This window comes from Pipistrellus kuhlii, unplaced genomic scaffold (genome assembly GCF_014108245.1).
Source record: "Pipistrellus kuhlii isolate mPipKuh1 unplaced genomic scaffold, mPipKuh1.p scaffold_m20_p_95, whole genome shotgun sequence".
Taxonomy (NCBI): Eukaryota; Metazoa; Chordata; class Mammalia; order Chiroptera; family Vespertilionidae; genus Pipistrellus; species Pipistrellus kuhlii.
In genome coordinates, this window is record NW_023425601.1 from 673,731 (window position 1) to 696,475 (window position 22,745).

The following is a 22,745-nucleotide window of genomic DNA, read 5'->3' on the forward strand; positions in this document are numbered from 1 at the left end:
CTCTATTTCCTCCTTATGAGTACAGCTTAAATGTTACATCCTTAGAAGTACTTTTCCTTGGCCACTCTATGGAAACATGTCTATTAAAAACTGTCCCTCTCTCTCCTATTGTGTTTACTCAAATGTAAACGCTGTGAAAGTAGAGCCTTTGTCTATCTTGTTTGCTCCCTAGTGCTTAGCGCAGTGCCTGGCACATAGGCAGCACTCCACCAATACTTGGCAAATGAATGAATGAATGAGGCAGGTTCTCTGAGGATCTGAGGTCAATGATGAGAGGACTGAGATTGGTGTGAAAGGCAAAATGCACTAGACAATTAAGGCTGTGATTTTACTCAAGCCATTGCAATAGAAAGACAGTACACTGCCCTAACCGGTTTGGCTCAGTGGATAGAGCGTTGGCCTGCGAACTGAAAGGTCCAAGGTTCGATTCTGGTCAAAGGCATATACTTTGGTTGAGGGCACATCCCCAGTAGGAGGTGTCCAGCTGATTGATGTTTCTCTCTCATCATTGTTTCTAACTCTCGCCTCCTTTCGTTCTGATTTCGGTTGTCTTGGTCTGTAGGTCTTGCGGTAGGGTCTTGTTTGTTTTGTATTTCCTTTTTTTCGTCTTTATCGTTCTTTCTTCTTTTCCTCTCTTCTTTCTTTCTTTTTTCCTTCGTTTCGTCTCCTTTCTGTCTCTTTCCTCCTTTTTTTTCTTCCTTTTTTTTTCTCTTGTTTCGTCTCCCTTGTCTTGTCCCTTCTTTTCTTCTTTCTTTTCTGTTGTTCTTTTCTCCCCCTCTTTTCTTTCTCTCCCTCTCCCTCTCTCCCTCTCCATCTCCCTCTCCCTCTCCCTCTCCCTCTCCGCTCTCCCTCTCCATCCTCCCTCCGCCCTCCCTCCCTCCCCCTCCTCCTCCCTCCTTCCTTCTTCCTTCCTTCCTTCCTTCCTTCCTTCCTTCCTTCCTTCCTTCCTTCCTTCTCCTTCCTTTCTTTCTCTCTCTCTCTCTCTCTCTCTCTCTCTCTCTCTCTCTCTCTCTCTCTCTCTCCCCCCCCCCTTTCTCCCCCTCTCCTCCCTACTTTTGTCTCTTTCTAAAAATCAATGGAGCCCTAGCTGGTTTTGGCTCAGTGGAGAGAACATCGGCCTGCAGACTGAAGGGCCCCGGGTTCGATTCCAGTCAAGGGCACATGCCCGGGTTGTGGACTTGATCTCCACAATAGGGAATGTGCAGGAGGCAGCTGATCAATGATTCTCTGTCATCAGTGATGTTTCTATCTCTCCCTCTCCCTTCTCTGAGATCAATAAAAATATATTTTAAAATAAAATAAAATAAAAATCAATGGAGTGCTTGCTTCAGCAGCACATATACTAACATTGGGATGATACAGAGAAGATTAGCATGGCCCCTGGGCAAGGATGACATGCACATTCGTGAAGCGTTCCATATTTAAACACATACACACAATGGAAAAAATATCCTCAGGTGAGGATGAGCAACGACACAAAATTGTCACTGGTCATCTCAGTTTCAATACAGGGGCTTGAACTGAAGATTTCAATCTGAGGACTCAGTGCAGAGGCCTGGTCTGGCATTCCTTCTGGGGGCCTCTGTGTATGTTCAATCTGAGTGGATCGCCCGTGGCTATCATGTAGGGAAATCGGTTTGGAGTCTTAGCCTCAGGGACTCAGTCTCAGGCCCTCTGTTTGGTAGATCGGTTTCAGGGAGTTCCAGCTAGGAATTTGACCCTGCAGAACTCAGCTTGGACCTCCAAGGGTGTCTGCCTACGAGGCACCATTGAATGGCTCACGCTGGCTGTGGAACACTGGTGCTTTGCATCCGGGGGTTCATCGTGAGGATGAGGGGCAGGGCCATGAGTGTCATGCAGGGAGGCTTAGAGAAGGAGATCTGAAATTTCCTGAGTAAGGAGATCTGAAATTTCCTTCTGCAAATGGAGTCTCTTGTTCACAGCCTGGGGAGATTCTTCAAGGCTCTCAGGCAAGGTGTTTGCTTTTGGGGTATCATTTTGGGAGTTTGGTCCAAAAATTGGACCCTGTACTTCATGGTTGCCTCCAGAGAGCTCAGGCACTGATATCTTTTATATATATATGTTGATTTTGGAGAAGAAGGGCAAGGGAGAGAGAGTTATAGAAACATCAATGATGAGAATCATTGATCAGCTGCCTCCTGCACGCCCCCTACTGGGGATTGAGCCCACAACCTGGTCATATGCCCTTGACCAAAATCGAACCCAGGACCTTTCAGTCTGCAGGTCAACACTCTCTCCACTGAGCCAAACTAGCTAGGGCTAACTGATATCTTTTTTTTTTTTAATTGTTTTTATTGAATTCTGAGAGAAGGGTAGAGGGAGAGAGAGATGGAAACATCAGTGAGAGAGAAACATCAATAGCTGCCTCCTGCATGCGCACAACTGAGGATCAAGCCTGAAGCCCAGGCATGTGCTCTGATCCAGGTATGTGCCCCATGGTCAAACCATGACGTTCAACCACTGAACCATGCTGGCCAGGCCTGAATCTATTTTTAATTTGTCATTTGGATTGTCTGGCGGCTGCTGGTATTACATAATGTAACTCGTACAAGTTTGTGACCTGTGAAATGGAAGCACCGATTAACTACATACTTTTAAAAAATGTGCCCTAGCCGGTTTGGTTCAGTAGATAGAGCATCAGCCCAAGGACTGAAGAGTCTCTGGTTAGATTCCGGTCAAGGGCACATCCCTAGATTGAAGTCTGGGTGCATGCGGGAGGCAACCAATCAATGTCTGTCTCACATCAATGTTTCTCTCTCAGTCTCCTCCCCCCCCTTTTCACTCTCTCTAAAAATGAATGGGAAAAATATCCTTGGGTAAGGATTAACAACAACAAAATGCATATCTTGTTTTTTACTAATCTCCAATGAAATTTAACAATTCTTTCAATAATGAATGTAGGCAACCAGCCACAGTAGTATTGGCAGCACCTATGACTTTATTATCAATACACAGATACTTTTCATAGCGATCTCTTTTTTTTTTTTTTTTTTTAACCATTTTATTTATTTATTTTTTATTTTTTTTATTTTTATTTTTTTTAAATCAATCTTTATTGTTCATATTATTACAAAGGTTCCTCATTTATTCCTCCCTCCACCAGGTTCCCACCCCACTATCTGACCCCTCCCCATCCCCCATTGTCCTCATCCATAGGTGCACAGTTTATGTTCAGTCTCTTCCTCCCTCCCTTTCCCCGATAGTAAATCCCTTTTCAGATAGTAAATCAGTTACTTAGCATTTTCTCATATCAATAATACCTCCACATGCCCAATGATACACTTCACACAAAAGACATTTCCAAATAGGTCAACCAGCCTCATCCAGGCCCCACCCAAGGCACTCACAGATCAACACCCCAGCACTATACTAACTCAACACATCCAGCTCTAAGCCTTTATCACTTGATTCAGCAGACCCTCAAGTTCCCACAAAAGTTTCCAGCCATGTCTGAGAGGCAGCCGTGGGGCAGGGGCAGGCGAGGAGCGAGCTGTTCCGGGCCTGGCTGCTCCGGGCCTGGCCTCTGTTGCTCTGGTTCGTTCCACAACCAGTTGCTCCGGGTCTGGTCACTGCCGCTCCCGACCTAGTTGCTCTGGACTTGGCAGCTGCTGCTCCGGGCCTGGGCGCTCCCAGCCTGGCAGCCGCTCATAGCGATCTCTTAAAATATTATTTATTCTATGTTTCTAACTCTCTGTCCCTCTCTCTTCCTCTCTGTAAGAAATCAATAAAATATATTTTAAAAAAATATTATTTACACTTGTCATTAATTTGGAATTTCAGTACTGTAGTAATTTATCCTGTTAGTAGATCATAGTATTTCATGAATTAATAAAGAAACACATATATTACAGATTGTTATTGTAATATTTTGATAACTGCATTTTAATATAATTGGTTTCCTTTGTAATCCCATATTTTATTGTATGTATTTACAAACATTATTCTGGGGCCCTAGATGGGTAGCTCAGTTGGTTTAGAACAGGGGTTGGCAAACAAATTAGTCAACAGAGCCAATTATCAACAGTACAACGATTGAAATTTCTTTTGAGAGACACATTTTTTAAACTTAAACTTCTAACGCCACTTCTTCAACATAGACTCTCCCAGGCTGTGGTATTTTTGTGGAAGAGCCACACTCAAGGGGCCAAAGAGCCACATGTGACTCACGAGCTGCAGTTTGCCGACCATGGGTTTCAAGCATCATCCCAATACACCAAGGTTGCAGGTTTAAACCCCAGTCAGGGCACATGCAGGACTCAACCAATGAATGCATAAAGAAGTGGAATAACAAATTGATATTTCTCTCTGTGTGTCTCTCTTCCTCTCTGTCTCTCAAATCAATAAATAAAGAAATTAAATAAAAAATAAAAACATGCCGAAACCAGTTTGGCTCAGTGGATAGAGCGTCGGCCTGGGGACTGAAAGGTCCCGGTTCGATTCCGGTAGAGGGCATGTACCTTGGTTGAGGGCACATCTCCAGTGGGAGGTGTGCAAGAGGCAGCCGATCAATGATTCTCTCTCATCGATGTTTCTAGCTCTCTTTCCCTCTCTCCTCCTCTCTGTAAAAAAAATCAATAAAATATATTTAAAAAAACAACAACATTATTCTAGGAAGGGATGTATTAGCTTCACCAGATTGTCAGATAGGTGCAAGGCACAGAATAGGTGAAGAAATCATTTGGGAACAAATTGTTAAAAATCGGGACTGTCCCGCCAAAAGTGGGACGTCTGGTCACCTTAGTCAGTGATATTGTGATTTATAATAAGATATGTGTACTTGGATATTTGATTTTCCACCCCTTTTCTAACAAAGCACCCCTAAATTCCCTTTAGAGTTTGCTAAGCGATAACTGTGGTAAAGGTCCTTTTGCCATGTTAACGAGTTCACTTTGGGAAATTCCCTCCGTATGGAAGGGGGTTGGTTGCCTATAGAGCCAACCACGTGATTAGAGGGTTGGCACTTTCAGTCTTATCCCACGAGCCCCTGGGAGGGGAGAGAGGCTGGAGATTGAATTCAAGCATCGGTGGCCAATGATTTATGTATATACACTGAATGGCCAGATTATTATGATTTCTGAATGCATAATAATCTGGCCAGTGTATATCCTATATAACAGTGTTTCCCAACATTCTCTCATGATGAGAATCACCTGGTGGAGTTGTTAAAACACAGATTCCTGAATCCCAACTAAGAAGTGCTAAACTAGAGTTTTTGAGAACATATAGGTAAAATTGTATACTTAACTAGTGCTCTAAGACAAATTTTATATACAGAGCACTAAGTTAGGTATGCAATTTTACCTGCTCTAAGACAAATTTTATATACAGAGCACTAAGTTAGGTATGCAATTTTACCTATACGTTCCCAAAAACTCTAGTTTAGCACTTCTTAGTTGGGATTCAGGAATCTGTGTTTTAACAACTCCACCAGGTGATTCTCATCATGAGAGAAGGTTGGGAAACACTGCTATATAATAAAAGGCTAACATGCAAATTGTCCCCTCAACCAGGAGTTCTACCAGCAGGCAGGCCGACCAACCGCCCTGGCCAGGCTGGCTGGACCCCATCCATGCACGAATTCATGCACCGGGTCTCTAATATATATATGTATTAGAGTGGCCAGATTATTATATGCATTCAGATGTCATAATAATCTGGGCACTCAGTGTATAGGTTTTTAATTTATTTTTTTATATATATTTTTTATTGATTTTTTTTTTACAGAGAGAAAGAGAGAGGGATTGAGAGTTAGAAACATCGATGAAAGAGAATCATCGATCAGCTGCCTCTTGTACACCCCCTACTGGGGATGTGCCCGCAACCAAGGTACATGCCCTTGACCGGAATTGAACCCGGGACCTTTCAGTTCGCAGGCTGACGCTCTATCCATTGAGCCAAACCGGTTTCGGCAGTGTATAGGTTTTTATTGATTTGCTATTGGAACCTGAAATGTGTGTTGGGGGAAGTGAGTTTTGTAGGACTGAGCCCTTAACCCAGGGGTCTTCAAACTTCTCTCATTATGAGAGTCACCTGGTGGAGTTGTTAAAACACAGATTCCTGATTCCCAACTAAGACGTGCTAAACTAGAATTTTTGGGAACATATAGGTAAAATTGTATACTTAACTTAGTGCTCTGTCTTAGTATACAATTTTACCTATATGTTCCCAAAAATTCTAGTTTAGCACTTCTTAGTTGAGATTCAGGAATCTGTTTTAACAACTCCACCAGGTGATTCTCATCATGAGAGAAGTTTGGGAAACTCTGACCTATGGGATCTGACAGTACCTACAGCTGGTGTCAGAATGGAGCTGAATTGTAGGTCACCCAGTTGATGTCGGAGAATTGCTTGGTGGTGAGGGAAATCACCCCCACCCCCACCCCGTGCCCCGGCTTCCCCCATGCACACAGTGGAACTGGTGACCAGAATCTACCCCCTCCATGTACGTTTGAGATCTCAGATCCTAGGAACTCAGGCAGAGGTGCCTAATCTCAGTGTCTCCGTTTGGGCCTCTTTGAACTCCATCTAAATTGCTGAGTTGAAATGGCTGCATCTGCTGGAATGAGGGTCTGGAGCTCGGGAGGAGTTATGCCTCCTGAGTTTATCAGTCTTGGAATGTCCACTCTTCTTATCACACACCATGCTGTTTTCTGCCTCCGAGTCTTTGTATACACATTGTTGCCACGGCCCGAAAGATTATTTCTTCCTTTTAGTGACACCCCCTCCCTCTTATACACACACACTGCCCACTGCCTGGCAAAATGCCTCTTCAACTTTGCGTGGCCCCGGTGTCATCTCTGAGAGGCTTGCCACAACCCCCACGGCTGGGTCAGGGACCCCCCCTGCTGGTCTGTCTTGGTCTCCTTTCTCCTCCGGCTTTGCCAGGAGCCGGAGAACTAATCATGCTTGAGCCTCAGTGCCCCGCAATGCTACAGGCCATCGTCCGTTTGAAACGTATTTAAGATTTGTCATGGCACAAGAATAGTTCAATACCCTGAAATTTTACAGCTCACAGGGAAGAGAAACTAGATAGAGGTGTCCCCAAATTTGGCAACAATCTTAAAATTCACATTACTCATAACGAGCTGCGAGGGTGAAACTTTTCGAAACATACCAATAATAAAAAAGTTTTGGCCCTGACTGGTTCGCTCAGTGGATAGAGCGTCGGTCTGCGGACTGAAGGGTCCCAGGTTTGATTCCGGTCAAGGGCATGTATTTTGGTTGCGGGCACATCCCCAGTGCGGGGTGTACAGGAGGCAGCTGATCGATGTTTCTCTCTCATCGATGTTTCTAGCTCTCTATCCCTCTCCCTTCCACTCTGTAAAAAATTCAATAAAATATATTTTAAAAAATAAAAGCAAATATTAAAAAAAAAAGTTTTGATCACCTGAATGGAACTGAATTCTTTTTATTCTCTCTAGGAGTTGTTATTATAAAATAATTGTCCTACTTATTTATAAGAGAATATAAAAAATGGAAACATTAGTAGAGGGGTGAGTCTGGCAATTGATAAGAATATTTTGGTTTTCTGAATTTGAGTATATTTATGTAGATAAATGCACTTTAAAAATTGTAATTTGTATCATTTGTGATTTCTTTGTAAATCTAAAGCAATGTTTACTATCATACCTAAATTGATACTGTTTTTCTTTTTAAACATTTGATTTTAGAGGGAGGAAAGGAGAGGGAGAGAGAAAACATCTATTTTATAATAACATTTCCTAGAGAGACTACAAAGAATTCCATTCCATTCAGGTGATCAAAACATCTATCAGCTGCCTCCTGCAGGCCCCCTACTGGGGACTGAGCCCACAACCTGGGCATGTGCCCTGACCAGGAGGGACCATTTGGTGCATCGGGTGACAACCAACTGGGACACACTGGCCTGGGCTGTACTATTTTTGTTTTTCTTTTTAAAATACGTTTTATTGATTTTTTGCAGAGAGGAAGGAAGAAGGGTAGAGAGTTAGAAACATTGATGAGAGATAAACAATGATCAGCTGCCTCCTGCACACCTCCTACTGGGGATGTGCCCGCAACCAAGGTACATGCCCTTGACCGGAATCGAACCCTTCAGTCCGCAGGCCAATGCTCTATCCACTGAGCCAAACTGGTTTCGGCTGTACTATTTTTCTTAAACAGAGCTTGCAAAATTCTATCTGCTTCAGACCCTTCAAAACCTAGAATCCCCCTGAGCACTGATCATACTCTATGGTCCTTGAACAAATCTTGCACGCCAGACTTTGAGCTCACTGAGCATCTGACCAAACCCCATGACCCAACACCATTCCGCACAGGGCCAGGCACAAAATCATCAGACTGTTTGTTAACAAGGATCTAGTTTTTAGTTTACAATCATTGTTGTGAGAGAAAGTCATCTACAATACTTTTCCAAGAACAGCTTTATTGAAATATTTGTTTCACTTATTAAAAGTGTACAATTCAATGGCTTTTAGTATATGCACAGTGTTGTGTAACTATTAGTTTGCTAGGGCTGTGATAACAAAATACCACAGACTGATGTCTTCAACAACAAAAAATTATTTTCTCTAAAGTCTAGAAGCTGGAGGTTCAAGATCAAGGTGTTAGCAGGTGTGGTTTCTTCTGAGGCCTTCCTCCTTGGCTCACAGATGTCCACTTTCTGTGTTTAACAGTCATCTCTCCATGCATGCATGTGTCTGCTGTCTCTGCGTGTCCTGATCTCTTCTTACAATCACACCAGTCATAGTAGATTAGGATGTACTAATATGGCTCATTTTACCTTAATTATTACTTTATTATTATTTTTTCTTTTTTCTTTATTGATGAAGGTATTACATATGTGTCCTTATTCCCCCAGTGCCCCCCCTCATGCCCTCACACCCCTGGTGTCTGTGTCCATTGGTTAGGCTTATATATGCATGCATATAAGTCCTTTGGATGATCTCCCCCTTTTACCCTCACCCTCCCCAACCTGCCCTCTGAGGTTTGACCATCTGATGGATACTTCTCTGTCTCTGCATCTGTTTTTGTTCATCAGTTTCTGTTGTTCATTATATTCCACAAATGAGTGAGATCATGTGATATTTATCTTTCTCTGCCTGGCTTATTTCGCTTAGCATAATGCTCTCCAGCTCCATTCATGCTGCTGCAAATGGTAAGAACTCCTTTTTTACCGCAGCGTAGTATTCCATTGTGTAGCTGCACCACTGTTCTCTAATCCACTCATGTGCTAATGGGCACTGAGGCTGTTTCCAACTCTTAGCTATGGTGAATTGTGCTTCTGTGAACATAGGGGTGCATATATCCTTTCTGATTGGTGTTTCTAGTTTCTTGGGATATATTCCTAGAAATGGGAACACTGGGTCAAATGGGAGTTCCATTTTCAGTTTTTTGAGGAAACTCCACACTGTTCTCCACAGTGGCTGCCCCAGTCTGCATTCCCACCAGCAGTGCACGAGGGTTCCTTTTTCTCCGCATCCTCACCAGCACTTGTCATTTGTTGATTTGTTGATGACAGCCATTCTGACAGGTGTGAGGTGTTACCTCATTGTTGTTTTGATTTGCATCTCTCAGATGATTAGTGACTTTGAGCATGTTTTCCATATGTCTCTTGGCCTTCCTTATGTCTTCTTTTGAAAAGTACCTATTCAGGTCCATTGCCCATTTAAAAAAATATATATTTTATTGATTTTTCACAGAGAGGAAGAGAGAGGAACAGAGAATCAGAAACATTGATGAGAGAGAATCATCGATCAGCTGCCTCCTGCATATCCCCCACTGGGGATGTGCCCGCAACCACAGTACATGCCCTTGACCGGAATCGAACCCGGGACCCTTCAGTTTGCAGACCGACGCTCTATCCATTGAGCCAAACCGGTTTTGGCCCATTGCACATTTTTTGATTAGGTTGTTTATCTTCCTTTTGTTAAGTTGTATGAATTCCCTGTAAATGTTGGAGATTAAACCCTTATCGGTGATAATTATCATTTTAAAGGCTCTATCTCCAAATATATTTCTACATTTTGAGGTATTGGGGGGTTAGGTTTTCAACATATGAGTTGTGTGTGTGTGTGTGTGTGTGTTACAGCTCAGCCCCTATAGCATTTAATTGTAGAACATTTTCATCACCCCCAAAAGAAAGCTTGTACCTATTAGGAGTCAGACCTCATTTCTCCCTTCCCTAAGCCCTGGGTAAACGTTAATCTATTTTCTATCTCTATAGATTTGCCTGTTCAGTACATTTCTTATAAATGGTATCATACAAAAAAAAGTACAAAAAAATAAATGGTATCATACAATGTGGTCTTTTTTGACGAGTCATAAGTGATGCCACCTTTTCATCCTGATTTCCATAACTTGAGTCCTCTCTCTTTCTCTCTTTCATTATCCACTGTGCTAAGTTTGTCAATGTTTTTGATCTTTTCAAATAACCAACTTTTGGTTTAACTGATTTTCCCCCCCATTGTTTTTCTATTCTACTTATTTCCTCTCCAATCTTTATCTCCTTTCTGCTTGCTTTGAGGTTATTTTGTGTGTGTGTTTTGTTTTTTTTCTCATTTCCTAGAGTGGAAGGTTAGGTTATGTTTGAGGTATTTGTTTGTTTGTTTATTTATTTCAGACAAACATCAATTTTTTCTTCCACTTGTTGATGCATTCATTGGTTGATACTTGTGCCCTGATCAGGATGGAACCCGCAACCTTGGCATATCCAGGCCAGGCTCTAACCAACTGAGCTACCCAACCAGGGACCCCACATCTTTTCTGCGCAGTAAACATGGCTCTGGTCCGGAACCCAGGGGCTCAGAACCCTTGGCCCCACGCCATCCTCCTCGGCTTCTGGCTTCCTTTGGTTTAATCATTGCAGCCCAGTAGCTGTGATGGTGTCATCCGTTGCTCCGACCGACTTCTCTATTGCTCTAGTCTTGTGCCAGGTCAGCGGAAAGATGAGTCCGGGTTCTCAGGCTCGGCGATCGACTCCTGCTGCCTGGGCCGTCCTGCGATCCGATTGGTCCGCGATGCGAGCCGATTGGTCCGCCTACGCATCACATGCTCAGAGCCCGATGATGGCGGGCGCCGGGGAGGATTTGAGAGCGCTCTTCAGGGCTGGCGTCCGCGCGGCGCTGGAGGCCTGGCCGGCCTTGCAGGTGAGCGGGATCGGGGACGGGAATGGTTAGTGCCCGGGACAGGCTAGGATCGTCCGGCGAGGGCGCTGCGGCTCGGCGTCCTCGGCGGCGGCCTCCTGCGTCACCCCCAGCGGGCTGTCGGGCTGACGTGGTGGGCTCGGGCCTGTGTTCGCAGATCGCCGTGGAGAATGGCTTCGGGGGTGTGCACAGCCAGGAGAAGGCCGAGTGGCTGGGAGGTGCCGTGGAGGAGTACTTCTCCCGCAATGGTGAGCGGATGGCGGGCGCTGCGGCTGTGGAGGGGGCGGGTGAGGGAGAGGACGGCGGGGGGGGGGGGGGGGGCGGAGAGGGGGGGGGGGGCGGGGGGTGGAGAATCCGCCCTTCCTCTTGAGCAATGGTCGGCTGGTACCTGAGGGCGAGGTGGCATGAATACCAGCTTTGCAGTCAGGATTGTGGGTTCAGATGCCTTACGGGAGGGGGTGTTACTCATGGTTTCACGCAGGCGAGTCATTTCGTCTCCCCGAGACTCAGTTTCCTAATTCCTAACATGGGCATCAAAGTAGCCACCCCAGAAATATATTTGTATCCATCCTGATCAGGGCCTAGCCAAGTCCAATAGAAATAGAAATATTTGTATCCATCCTGATCAGGGCACATACAAGTCTAATAGAAATATAATGCGAGTCACGTCTCATTGCCTTAAAAAAAATTCTGCAGTTGCTTTACATAATTTTTAGCATTGCGTTTTCAAAATTTGGGTATTTTAGTTTTACCAAAATTACTTCTTTTTTTTTTAAATCCTCACCCGAGGACATTTTTCCATTGATTTTTAGGGAGAGTGGAAGGGAGGGGGAGAGGCCGAGAGAATCATGATGTGAGAAACACATTGATTGGTCGCCTCCTGGAGGCGCCCGGGGAGGAGCCTGCAGCTGAGGTACTACGTGCCCTTGACCGGAATCGAACCCGGGCTGATGCTCTGATCCAGGGAGCCAAACCTGCTAGGGCCCGTTTTTGCAAATTTCAGTTTGGCGTCGCCGCCACATTGATATGCTGGATAACCACATCTGGCCATTTGAATGACAGGGATCCCCTTTGCTTTGTAGTCTTGAGGGCCTTTTGCATAATACGATTTTTACAAAATTCTTCAGTGTTTGAGTCTTGAAGATGACAGTAGGCAGAGACTTTCCAGGAAATGTACAATCTATCCAGGGGTCCAGATAAAGAAATAGGCGTTCTCACACAGGGTGATAGGTATGTTCTGATATCAGGAGCTCGGTGTGGGGGTGACAGGAGACTTGGGAGGAGGCTCTGGTGGTGGGTGAGCTGAGTCTGAGGGGGGAGAAGGAGTTAAGGAGGTGGAGGAGGCAGGGAGAGCTACACCCAAACGCTGTGGTATGCGGAGATGATGTGCTATATTTGGAAAGTGGTAGGGTGCTCAATATTGAAGTGTGTGTGGCGTGTGTGCGTGCGTGTGTGCGTGCGTGTGTGCATGCATGCATGTTTGCTTGCTTGTGGGTGTGTGGAGGAGAGGAGTGGCGAAGAGTGAAGCTGGGGCTGGGGGTGGGGAGGCCCCCGGAAAAGGGTAGGACGCTGATGGCCTCACATGCCTTTTTTTGTTGTTGTTTTTTTTTAAAATATATTTTATTGATTTTGTACAGAGAGGAAGGGAGAGAGATAGAGAGCTAGAAACATCGATGAGAAAGAGTCATTGAACAGCTGCCTCTTGCACACCCCCTACTGGGGATATGCCCGCAACCAAGGTACATGCCCTTGACCGGAATCGAACCCGGGTCCCTTCAGCCCCCAAGCCAATGCTCTATCCATTGAGCCACACCGGGTTTCGGCAACATGCCTTTGGTTTTGTCCTTTAAGCCAGTGTTTACCAAAATGCATGCTACGGAGGCATAGCTCTGTTAGATGTTCAGTGATGAAAAAGCTTCCCCAGCCAAATTATGTAAGAAAAGCTCTTTTCTGCAGCTCCTCCTCAGGAGTCACAATAATCATTAACATAGTAAAGGCTGGGATGAGGGGAGAACTAGTCAAAAGAAGCCTGTTTACCTCGGTTTGCCAATCGCTTTCTGCAATAGATTCCTTTAAAACCGAGCAGGACAGCTGTTTTTCAAAAGCCCAATATGAACACTGCAGTAGGTGAGGAGAATTCACTGGCAGGTTCTGAGGTGAGTAATAGGATAGGATTTGCTGACTAATGAGAGGCTGTTTCTCTAGAATGTGAACTAGGCCTGAACTAGGGCAGTGGTGAGAGCCATGGGAAAGAAGGGGTGAGTTAGGGGCCTGGAGATTGCTTGGCTGCAGAGAGGGAAGGAGAAGGAGATTCTGGAATGAGTGGCCCAGTGGATTAGGTGCGTTCATGGTACAGAGAAGCCTGGAGGGTAGGTAAGGTGATGAGTCTGACTTTGGATATGGAGGGTCTGAGGTACCTGTGAAATAGGTGAAGCAGTCTGAGTTGGAGACAGATGTGGAGGATATTGGATTAGAGTGGTTGGCCAGCCATGAAGACAGAAGAGACACAATTCAGAGATGGAAGATGCTGACGACGCCTCTGCATGCCAGCAGACAGCAGCCGTGGGTTGCTGAAGGATGCTCAGGACCAAACCAGAGACAGGCGGACCTGCATCACCACCATTTGTCCACCAACAAGATCTGAAATATCATGGCTGGCATGTACACATAAGGAACTATCTGGCATTGAAATTGGGACTCCAAAGAACTGTTGGCCCAGAAAGGAACTCACTACAGACTGATTCATGTGCCTCTCAGCATAACCATTATGGCTTGTTGCAGTTTAGGTTCTTACAAGGGTATTTCTTGGGTCACATGATCTCACACATCTAGAGGAAATAATGACCAACATAAACAGACCCAGAGAAAGAGAAGCAGCGATCAGACTCTCAAACCTCAGAGGGAAAGTAAGGGAGGATGGGGGTAAGAGGAAGAGATCAACCAAAGGACTTGTGTGCATACATAAGGGCCTGGCCAGTGGCCATGGACAACGAGGGTTGGGGGAGGGGGGCATATCTAGGGAGGGGTTTGGGATGGGAATGGGGGAATAAGGACAATTATGTGAGACCATAATCAATAAAAATAAAAAAATAGAGTTGATTGGGAAAGCCAAGGGGGTGAATGAGGTCTTGGGGGTGGCAGGGGGTGGGGCAGCTTCGTGGAAGACCTTCTTGAGTAATTCTCCAATTCAGAAGAGGATGGGCCCATAGGGTAACGGAAGCACAGAGGAGAGCTTAGCTTAGCCGAAGCCACACAATAGGATGTTGATGTTCAGACTATGACATTTCATCATTGCGAGTATTTATACCCATTTCTTATCTGTCCCATTGGTCTGGCCTCCTGTATCCACGGAGCCACAGTCATGAAGGGTCTCTCCATTAAAAAAAAAAAAAGTGATGTTCAAACCCAGAATGCAGAGCACGGCAGCGAATAAAAGGCTCACCAACCAGATGTGGCCCCAGCCGGTGGGCGCTGGAAAAGTAGCAGGCGGGCGTGGTGGCGGTGGCTCGTCTCTGACCACAGCGCCCTGTCCTTCCCTCTCCAGCTGACTTGGAGCTGGATGAGGTGGAGGACTTCCTCGGGGAGCTCATGACCAACGAGTTTGACACGGTTGTGGAGGACGGGAGCCTGCCCCAGGTGAGCATGTCGTGGGCACAGCTGCCCCCTTCCTGCCTATAGTCCCTATAGTCTTCTCCCCAGGTGTTTATTTTAGGCCTTGGTTCTAACCACTGAGCATCGCATAAGAACGCTTTATGACTCCCTATTGCCTAGTCTTCCAAGGCCTTTCCAAATCCTACCTTTTCTCTTAAAAAAATTTTTGTTTATTGATCTCAGAGATGGAGAGGGAGAGAGAGAGAAACATCAATGATGAGAATCATTCATTGGCTGCCTCCTGCAACCACACTGGGGATGGATCCTGCAAACTAGACTTGTGCCCTTGACCGGAATCGAACCCGGGACCCTTCAATTCATAGGCCGACGCTCTATCCCCTGAGCCAAGCCAGCCAGGGCTTCTCTCTTCTCTTGAGCCACCATTCCCGGCCAGGTCTGTTCCTCAGGAGCCTCACCCCAAAGGCAGGCCGGGCCAGGCACATCTTCACCCCTCCCCTGGTTACCACCACCCCCTGCTGGGATCGCCTTCCCTTTTCCCTCTTCCATCTTCCAAACCCGGTTTTACTAGTTGTGCCTTCCTAGCTCGGAGGCCCTCCTTCCGTGCTTCAGGCCGTTACCTCAGCTTCCTTTCATATGCGGCTCCTTGAGTGAACTCCTTGGGGGAGGAAAGGGCCCCATGGCCTCCTGGGACATTCCACACCCTTCCCCACTCTCGCTGCAAACCCAGGCTGTTGTATTGTAGGTCCTCTAGGCAACCCAGGCTGGTGGAATGCTCTCTTGACAGGTGAGCCAGCAGCTGCAGACCATGTTCTACCACTACCAGAGGGGTGATGGGGCCACCATGAAGGAGCTGACCTCCCACATCATCCAGAGGAAGCGCAGGGTTAGAGCCACGGCACTTGCGACAGATAAGCAGGCGGATGATAATAATGCGGACAGCGCGGAGGAGATGGAGGTGAGCGGGGTGCCCTTGGGTGGAGAGATGGAGATATTTCTTTAACTTATTGATTTCACAGAGGAAGGGAGAGGGAGAGAGAGAGAGAAACATCAATGATGAAAGGGAATCATTGATTGGCTGCCTCCTGCACGCCCCACACTGGGGATTGAGCTGCAACCTGGGGGTATGCCATGACCGGAAATCGAACCATGATCTCCTGGTCCGTAGGTCAACGCTCAACCACTGAGCCATGCGGGCCGGGTGAGATGTAGATATTTTCAATTTTCTGGGAGATCATAGGGAGCTGATGGGGATGGGGTGGTAGTGGCTGTATTATCCAGAGAGGACAAGGAACTTTCCTAAGGCCACACAGCCAATCCTTACAAAGCGGGGAGTTAGAGCCTGGGTATTCCAATGGTCACAACGGGGAGGTGTGTTGTACTTAGCTCCCTTCTGTGTCTCTCCTGCAGGTCACAGCTACAAATGATGGGGCAGCTACTGGTGGGGTCTGCCCCCAGGCTGAACCCTCTGGGCCAGACACCCAGACTATTAAGGAAGAAGATATAGTGGAGGATGGTTGGACCATTGTCCGGAGAAAGAAATGAGCGGGGCTGGCCATGGTTTGGGCCCTTGTATGGAGGAGTGTGAACCTTTGGACTGGTTATCCCATCTCCATCCTCTCCCCATTCCCCTGTCCAGCTCCCTCCAGGGGAAGAAGAGCCGTAGGGTCCTTGGCCTTGGTTTGGTGGGACCTGGTTGACCACACCCCCTTGGGCCGTAAGTTATTGTCCGAATGGTGAGGCCTTGGGTGCGGACGGTAGGATGAGCGGGTGCGGGTGTGGTTGGAGGCGCTGAATGCTGGTTGGTTGACAGTGGGCAGGTAGGTTTATGAAAGGAGAGAGGACCAGCAGAACCAACACTTCTGCGGCTCAGTAACGCTGAGATGAACATGGCGGCCGGAAGAGAGAATCATGGACAGCGGGAACGGAAGTAGCTGTGTTCCCTCTCCCACTTCCCTGCTGCCCGTACACACACACACACACACACACACACACACACACACACACACACACACACACACAGCAGCGCGGCCCCGGCCTGCAGCCCTGGTTCCTTCAGGAAGTCTAAGGCATTGGCAAGGTGGTGAGCTCGGGGGACCTGGGCTTCGTTTTCTGTCTCCTGCAACCTCTTTCCAAACTCTTCATCTAATTCCATCCACGTCCAGGGATGAGGCTTAACAGACATGAATAAAAACACCTTAAAGCTGAACCTGTGGCGTGGCCTGTTGTGAGTAGCCTTGGCGTCATTCCTCGGGGAGCTGAGACGCCGAGCTCAGCGAGGGAGCGGGTTGTGGGCCCACCCTAGCAGGCGGCACTTTCGGACACACACACACACACACAGACGGACAAACGGAGCACAGCAGTGGCCCGAAAGTTTCCGTAAGCCTGAAATAAACTGTATTTTTTTTTTCTTTAAAAAAACAAAACAAAACCGAGAGTATCCGTTGTCCCCCCCTGTTCCCCTGTCCTGCCCGGTGGCCCTGCCATGGGTCTGGACGATAAAATACTGGGTAGCCTCGGGGGTGGGTAGAAGCTGTAAGCCGTGGAGAGGCGGGAAGGATCTGGTCACTGCCCCACCTTGCATCGTACGTGTGAGGACACTGGGGGAGGGGGCAGGGCTGGGCCAGGGCTAGGGCCTGGGTGGGAGAACTGGCACTCGAACCCAGGTCTCCTGCCTCTGGTGCTTTTGGGGGGGTGGGTGGAGGCAGGATCGGAGGGGGGGGTGTGGAGGGGATGGGGAAATGGCCTTGTTCAGGCAGGTCTAGCCACAGCTCCCACCCTCCCTGGGGACGGGGATTAAAAAAAAGGAACATCACTGTAGGAATATTTCTTTTAAAAGCCCCCATTGTGTGAAAAGATGAATTAAAAAACCCAAGACCCAGCATTCGGGATTGAAAGTGCCCATGATGGGAGTTCAAGTATTGACTGAGCTGGGAGGGAGGGGGCCGGGGCCCCCCGTCGGACATGGGCAGCTAGAGTGTGGGACGGGGCCTCAGGTCCCCCCAAGCCCTCTAGGTCTTGTCTCGGGTCTGGGGGGCTTCAGAGGGCTCGGCGGCGGCTCCCGCAGCTGCCACCTGCGCCTCCTCCAGCTCCCTGTCCTCGGACGGGGTGGGCCCCAGGCAGAACGTGTCCCCACGGCCCGCTCGGCCAAGCACGGCCATCCAGCGCCGCTGCAGCTCCTCCGTCTCGGGGCTGAAGTACCAGCTCAGGTGGCTCTGGGTGATCTTGAAGACGTGCCGTCTGTCAGGCCGCTCCCCGGCCTCGGGAGGCCCCACCTCGAAGCCGATGAGGGGCAGGCTGCGCTGGGCTTTCACATCCTGGGGGACAGACAGAGCCGGGGTCACCGGAGGCTGCGCTTCTCACTGCCTTTTCACCTGCTCACCCCCCCTTTTCCTTGCCCTGCTCAACAACCTGCCAAGGCTGCGGAAACCGGTTTGGCTCAATGAATAGAGCATCAGCCTGCAGACTGAAAGGTCCCAGGTTCGATTCCGGTCAAGGGCATGTACCTTGGTTGCGGGCACATCCCCAGTAGGGGGTGTGCAAGAGGCAGCTGGTCGATGTTTCTAGCTCTCTATCCCTCTCCCTTCCTCTCTGTAAAATATCAATAAAATATATTTTAAAAAATCTGCCAGGGTTCCCTTGGTAGCAACAGAAAATTGTCTGGGTTCACATACCCGTTCCCTCCTACACCCCAAACCAGCTGGCTTAGTTCCCTTAGTGCACATGTGTCAAAACACAAGGCCCGCGGGCCAAATCCGTCCTGCCAGGCCTTGCAATGTGGCCTGCACCCGCGCTGTCATCACTGCACTCCGCTGCATTTCCATCACAATGACAGTTTATGACTGTTCAGTAAACCATTCGGCCCGCGATTTAGGCTGGATTTTAGATTTTGGCCCCTTCTCTGATTGAGTTCGACACCCCTACCTTAGTGTATTTTATACCGAGTAACATCTCCAAGCCTTTGTCTAGGCCAGTGGTCGGCAAACTCATTAGTCCACAGAGCCAAATACCAACAGCACAATGATTGAAATGTCTTTGGAGAGCCACATGTTTTAAATGTAAACTCCTAACGCCACTTCTTCAACATAGACTGGCCCAGGCCGTGGTCTTTTGTGGAAGAGCCACACTCAAGGGGCCAAAGAGCCACACGTGGCTTGCGAGCTGCAGTTTGCCGACCACGGGTCTAGGCTGCTGCCCCCATTTATTTATTTAATAAATATATGTTATTGATTTTGTACAGAGAGGAAGGGAGAGAGATAGTTGGAAACATCGATGAGAGTGAGTCATCAATCAGCTGCCTCTTGCACACCCCCTACTGGGGATGTGCCTACAACCAAGGTACATGCCCTTGACTGGAATCGAACCTGGGACCCTTCAGTCCCCAAGCCGACGCTATCCATTGAGCCAAACCGGTCTCGCCTGCTGCCCCCATTTATGCATTCTTCCCCGTCCAGGTTGGATCTAGTGGTGCCTCGTCTGCACCCTGGCTTTCTCTGGGAAGCTAGGGCCTCCCCCCACCACATTGGCTCGCAATCACTCCTTGCTTCTAGGCAGTGGGGGGCTCTGATTTCTACTTAGGGTCACGCGATCCCCAAGGCCAAGGGGAGGCCGAGGGCGGAAGGGGAAGGGGGAAGCTTGGCTCTGCCAGGTGGCTGAACGGACCCCGAGGAGGGGGAGGCACACCTGAGGGGCTCCGTAGATGTACAGCACCAGGGGCTCGTTCTCAGGGACCACAAACCACGCCTTGTGCCAGCCTTTGCCGCCCTTCTCCATGTAGTGCAGGAAGCTGCAGATGACGCTGTTCTCCGCAGCCACCGAGGCCTGCTTCTGTGGCCAGAGACAGAGGGGGCGTCAGCGTGGAGGGAGGCCTGGCTGGCCTCCTCTGGGCTTCAGGACCCCTCAGCGGAGGTATTGCGCGGCCCATACTTCAGATGAGGATGCTGAAGCTCAGGTGGCAGGAGTGATTTGCCCCGTGTCCCCCAGTGAATCAGGCCATGGCGACTACCTCTAAGAGCTGGTGGGAGAGGCACCTACATGCTAGTCAGGCGTTCTTCCCTCGCTTCATCGATTCCTCAAGTCCTTTATGCGTTTGCACCTCACCGTTTTTTTTTTTTCTCCCCATCTTTGGTCACATATCCACCCCCTACGCTCAGCAAGAGGCGACCTGGCATTGTGGTTATGGCTAGGAAGGAAAACATACAGAGCTACTGGAAGGATTAAATGAATTAATAGATGCAAAGCGCTTAGAGCAGTGCCTCGCACAGAGGGAGAGTTCTTGAAATGTTAAATAAAATAAATACCTCGATTGGGCTAAGAAACAAAACCAAAATGCGCACGCGCCTAGAAAGATAGGAAGCAGAAGTGTTAGTGATATCTAGTGGGCGGAAGAAATATAGGGTGTTTTCATTATTTGCTTAGACTGTCGGCTTTCCTTCAGTGCGCATGTCCTACTTGGTAATAAGAAGAGATCGTTTGTTAATTAAAAAACATGCAAGCTCTGCCGCTCACTGGTTGCGTGACTCGGGTAACTTCCTGGGGCCTCAGTTTCCTCATTTGTAAAACGGGGATAGGAATAGATTCGTTACTCTGAAGATAAATGCCTAAAGCACTCAAATAAAATGCCAAGGGGTCGAAAGGACCCAAGTGGCTTGAATTCAGTAGGGTTGCATTCATGTCACTAGCGTCTAGCTTGGGTCACCTGATCAGTGGATGCACGTGGCACTACGGTTCCAGAGAAACCCAGGCCTCCATCTCCGGGGGGGGGGGGGGGGTGGCTGGCACCCATGAGTGTGGCGTGTGAGGGTCAGTGCTCATAGGCCTGGCACTCACCTCCAGGATGGACCTCCGGCGCTGGGGGGTGTGCTGGCTGCAGGCCGGGCTACTCCCAGGCACGCCGTGCAAGGCCACGTAGCAGTCAGTGCACACGCGGTTGGAGCGGTTGTTGTCGTAGATGAGGCGGGCCCGGAACTCGGAGCACTTCCCACAAACCACCTGGAGTGGCAAATGGGCAAGAGATGCCTGATTTGCAGAAGGCCTTCCCCTTCGGTGTCCTGACTCCCAGGATGTCCTGACTCCCCCGGTCTTCCCTCATTCTGCCCTCCCTGGCTCTGCCCAGCCTCCCCACACTCACGTGCCCGCAGGCCTTGCAGTGGTGCCTGCGCTTGGTGATGGAGTTGAAGGGCTCCTGGCACCGCATGCACATGGTGACCTCCTTCTCACGGATGGGGGTCGGGGCGCGCTTCCCAAGATCCACGTTCTGGAGAGAGGGCCAGGGGCAGGGCCTGGGTCAGAGGCAGCCGCTCCCCAGGCCCAGCCTGGCCAGCCCTCGCCCGTGCCCTGAGGCCTGGGTCATCACTGGAGGCAGCAGACACAGTCAGAAGACCCGCCTTTCACAATTTTCTGATTTCACAGAATCCTATCAGAGCTGTTAAGCATTTAACAAAATCCTATCCTTCTTGAAGTTATCTATGCTGTTTTTCATTTTAAAAAAATATATTTTATTGATTTTTTTTTTTTAACAGAGAGGAAGGGAGAAGGATAGAGAGCTAGAAACGTCGATGAGAGAGAAACATGGACCAGCTGCCTCCTGCACACCCCCTACCGGGGATGTGCCCGCAACCAAGGTACATGCCCTTGACGGGAATCGAACCTGGGATCCTTCCATCTGCAGGCCGATGCTCTATCCACTGAGCCAAACTGGTTTCGGCATCTATGCTGTTTTTTTAAAACAAAGCTGCTTTCATAATAGCCATAGCTGGTTTGGCTCAGTGGATAGAGCACCAGACTGTGGAATGAACGGTCCGGGTTCGATTCCGGTCAAGGGCACATGCCTGGGTTGTGGGCTCGATCCCCAGTGTGGGGCGTGCAGGAGGCAGCCAGCCAGTGATTCTCTGTCATCATTGATGTTTCTATCTCTCCCTTCCTCTCTGAACCAATAATATATATATATCTATATATATATCTCTATACATACATCTATATATCTATATATATCTATATATATATATCTCTATATATAAAAATAAAAAACGTAACATAGTATTGTACAATATTCCCATATTCAATGACTAGTCAGTGGTTACTAATAGGTCAGAGTGTTGTGCCACAATCAGCATAGATTCCTTTTAGTATATGCTTCTGATTTATACGAAATAAATTCCGGGAGATATAGAATTAATATTGCTATGCAGTTTTGTTAACTCCCGTGTTTCTACTGCTGTATTCTATGTTACATGTATGCATGTTAAAGGCATTGCTGGGGGTGGGGGGTAAGACCTGCTTTTGAGTCCCGGCTCTCTCCCTACCTGATTGTGCTACTGAACACGAGTCATTCCTACTCTCTGAGCCTCCATTTCCCCAGTGATGTCTGCGGCCCCACCACCAACACGGCTTCCGGTCTCCCCGGGGGAGGTGGGACTTGGAGGCTCAGTATGGAGGGAGGGGAGGACTCTTACTGGAGAGTTAGGGGGTGTGTCTTCATCTTCCCTGTTTGTTGAGTTCAACAGTTTGAAGGTCTCCAGCGTCTGTTCGTGCTTCAGAAGGGTGGAGTTGATGGCCTGGGGAGGAGGTGTAAGAAGTGGGAGGTCAGATCGCCTTACCACCCGTCCATTTGCACCCACACCTCGCTCTCCTAGGACCCAGCCCGAGGTCAGAGAAGTTGTGTTCTGGCCACAGCTCTGCCCCTTGCTGGACGGCTCCGTTCTTGTCTTGGTGAAATGAGGGCGGGGATTAGTGGCTGGAAAAAACCCAAAAGGCCTTCCTAGCCACTGGCTGGGCTGAATTCTGCTTTTTTAGGGCTTAACTCACTGGGCTCACACCCCCAGAGTAGGCGGGTCTCTAAAGGCAGAATTTGTGAGCTGTTACCTCTGGACCTCAGTGAGCTAATCTGTAAAATGGGCACGGGCCAGTTTGCTGTCCAGGCTCAAGTGGTCAGGTGCCGGTTTTAGGGGACAGTTCCCCGCCCCCTTGGGAGCCTGTTAATACTCCTGCCCCC

General features: G+C 48.4%; 2 protein-coding genes and 1 non-coding gene across 7 annotated transcripts in view; 2 read left to right on the forward strand and 1 right to left on the reverse strand.

Annotated features, from left to right (window-relative positions):
* The first annotated feature begins 1,318 nt into the window (after window positions 1-1,318).
* Window positions 1,319-1,425, forward strand: LOC118714047. Its single transcript, XR_004986474.1, has one exon. It is a non-coding gene; the product is annotated as a U6 spliceosomal RNA (small nuclear RNA).
* Window positions 1,426-10,993: 9,568 nt separating this feature from the next.
* Window positions 10,994-16,720, forward strand: TSR2 (TSR2 ribosome maturation factor). Of its 3 annotated transcripts, XM_036428900.2 has the most exons (5): window positions 10,995-11,146; window positions 11,301-11,391; window positions 14,688-14,779; window positions 15,540-15,710; window positions 16,163-16,720. In XM_036428900.2, exons 1-5 carry the CDS (start codon window positions 11,018-11,020, stop codon window positions 16,295-16,297), a joined length of 618 nt encoding a protein of 205 aa, XP_036284793.1. In that variant the 5' UTR covers window positions 10,995-11,017; the 3' UTR covers window positions 16,298-16,720. The 3 variants fall into 3 exon arrangements, with proteins under 3 accessions (XP_045434255.1, XP_036284793.1, XP_036284794.1); XM_036428901.2 differs by lacking the exons at window positions 10,995-11,146; window positions 11,301-11,391 and adding an exon at window positions 13,193-13,299; XM_045578299.1 differs by lacking the exons at window positions 14,688-14,779; window positions 15,540-15,710; window positions 16,163-16,720 and adding an exon at window positions 12,994-13,275 and having other exon boundaries at window positions 10,994-11,146.
* Window positions 16,721-17,126: 406 nt separating this feature from the next.
* The window catches only part of FGD1 (FYVE, RhoGEF and PH domain containing 1), a 39,185-nt gene continuing 33,566 nt past the window's right edge, over window positions 17,127-22,745 (reverse strand). For 2 of the 3 annotated variants that reach the window (XM_036428896.2, XM_036428899.2), the window contains exons 14-18: window positions 22,207-22,308; window positions 20,883-21,008; window positions 20,582-20,743; window positions 19,436-19,579; window positions 17,127-18,069 (exon numbers count right to left, since the gene is read on the reverse strand). In XM_036428896.2, coding sequence (XP_036284789.1) covers window positions 17,764-18,069; window positions 19,436-19,579; window positions 20,582-20,743; window positions 20,883-21,008; window positions 22,207-22,308 — 840 coding nt within the window. In that variant the 3' untranslated portion in view covers window positions 17,127-17,763. Of the gene's footprint in view, window positions 18,070-19,435; window positions 19,580-20,052; window positions 20,093-20,581; window positions 20,744-20,882; window positions 21,009-22,206; window positions 22,309-22,745 lie in introns of those variants that run through there. The other variant, XM_045578298.1, reaches the window with a different exon arrangement.

Bases quoted from the DNA above. Each gene is read 5' to 3' on its own strand.
- TSR2 (XM_036428900.2), top strand. From the start codon at position 11,018: ATGCGAGCCGATTGGTCCGCCTACGCATCACATGCTCAGAGCCCGATG. The intron at 11,392-14,687 runs GTGAGCGGATGG...TTCCCTCTCCAG, and splicing joins GGAGTACTTCTCCCGCAATG to CTGACTTGGAGCTGGATGAG. The intron at 14,780-15,539 runs GTGAGCATGTCG...CTCTCTTGACAG, and splicing joins AGGACGGGAGCCTGCCCCAG to GTGAGCCAGCAGCTGCAGAC.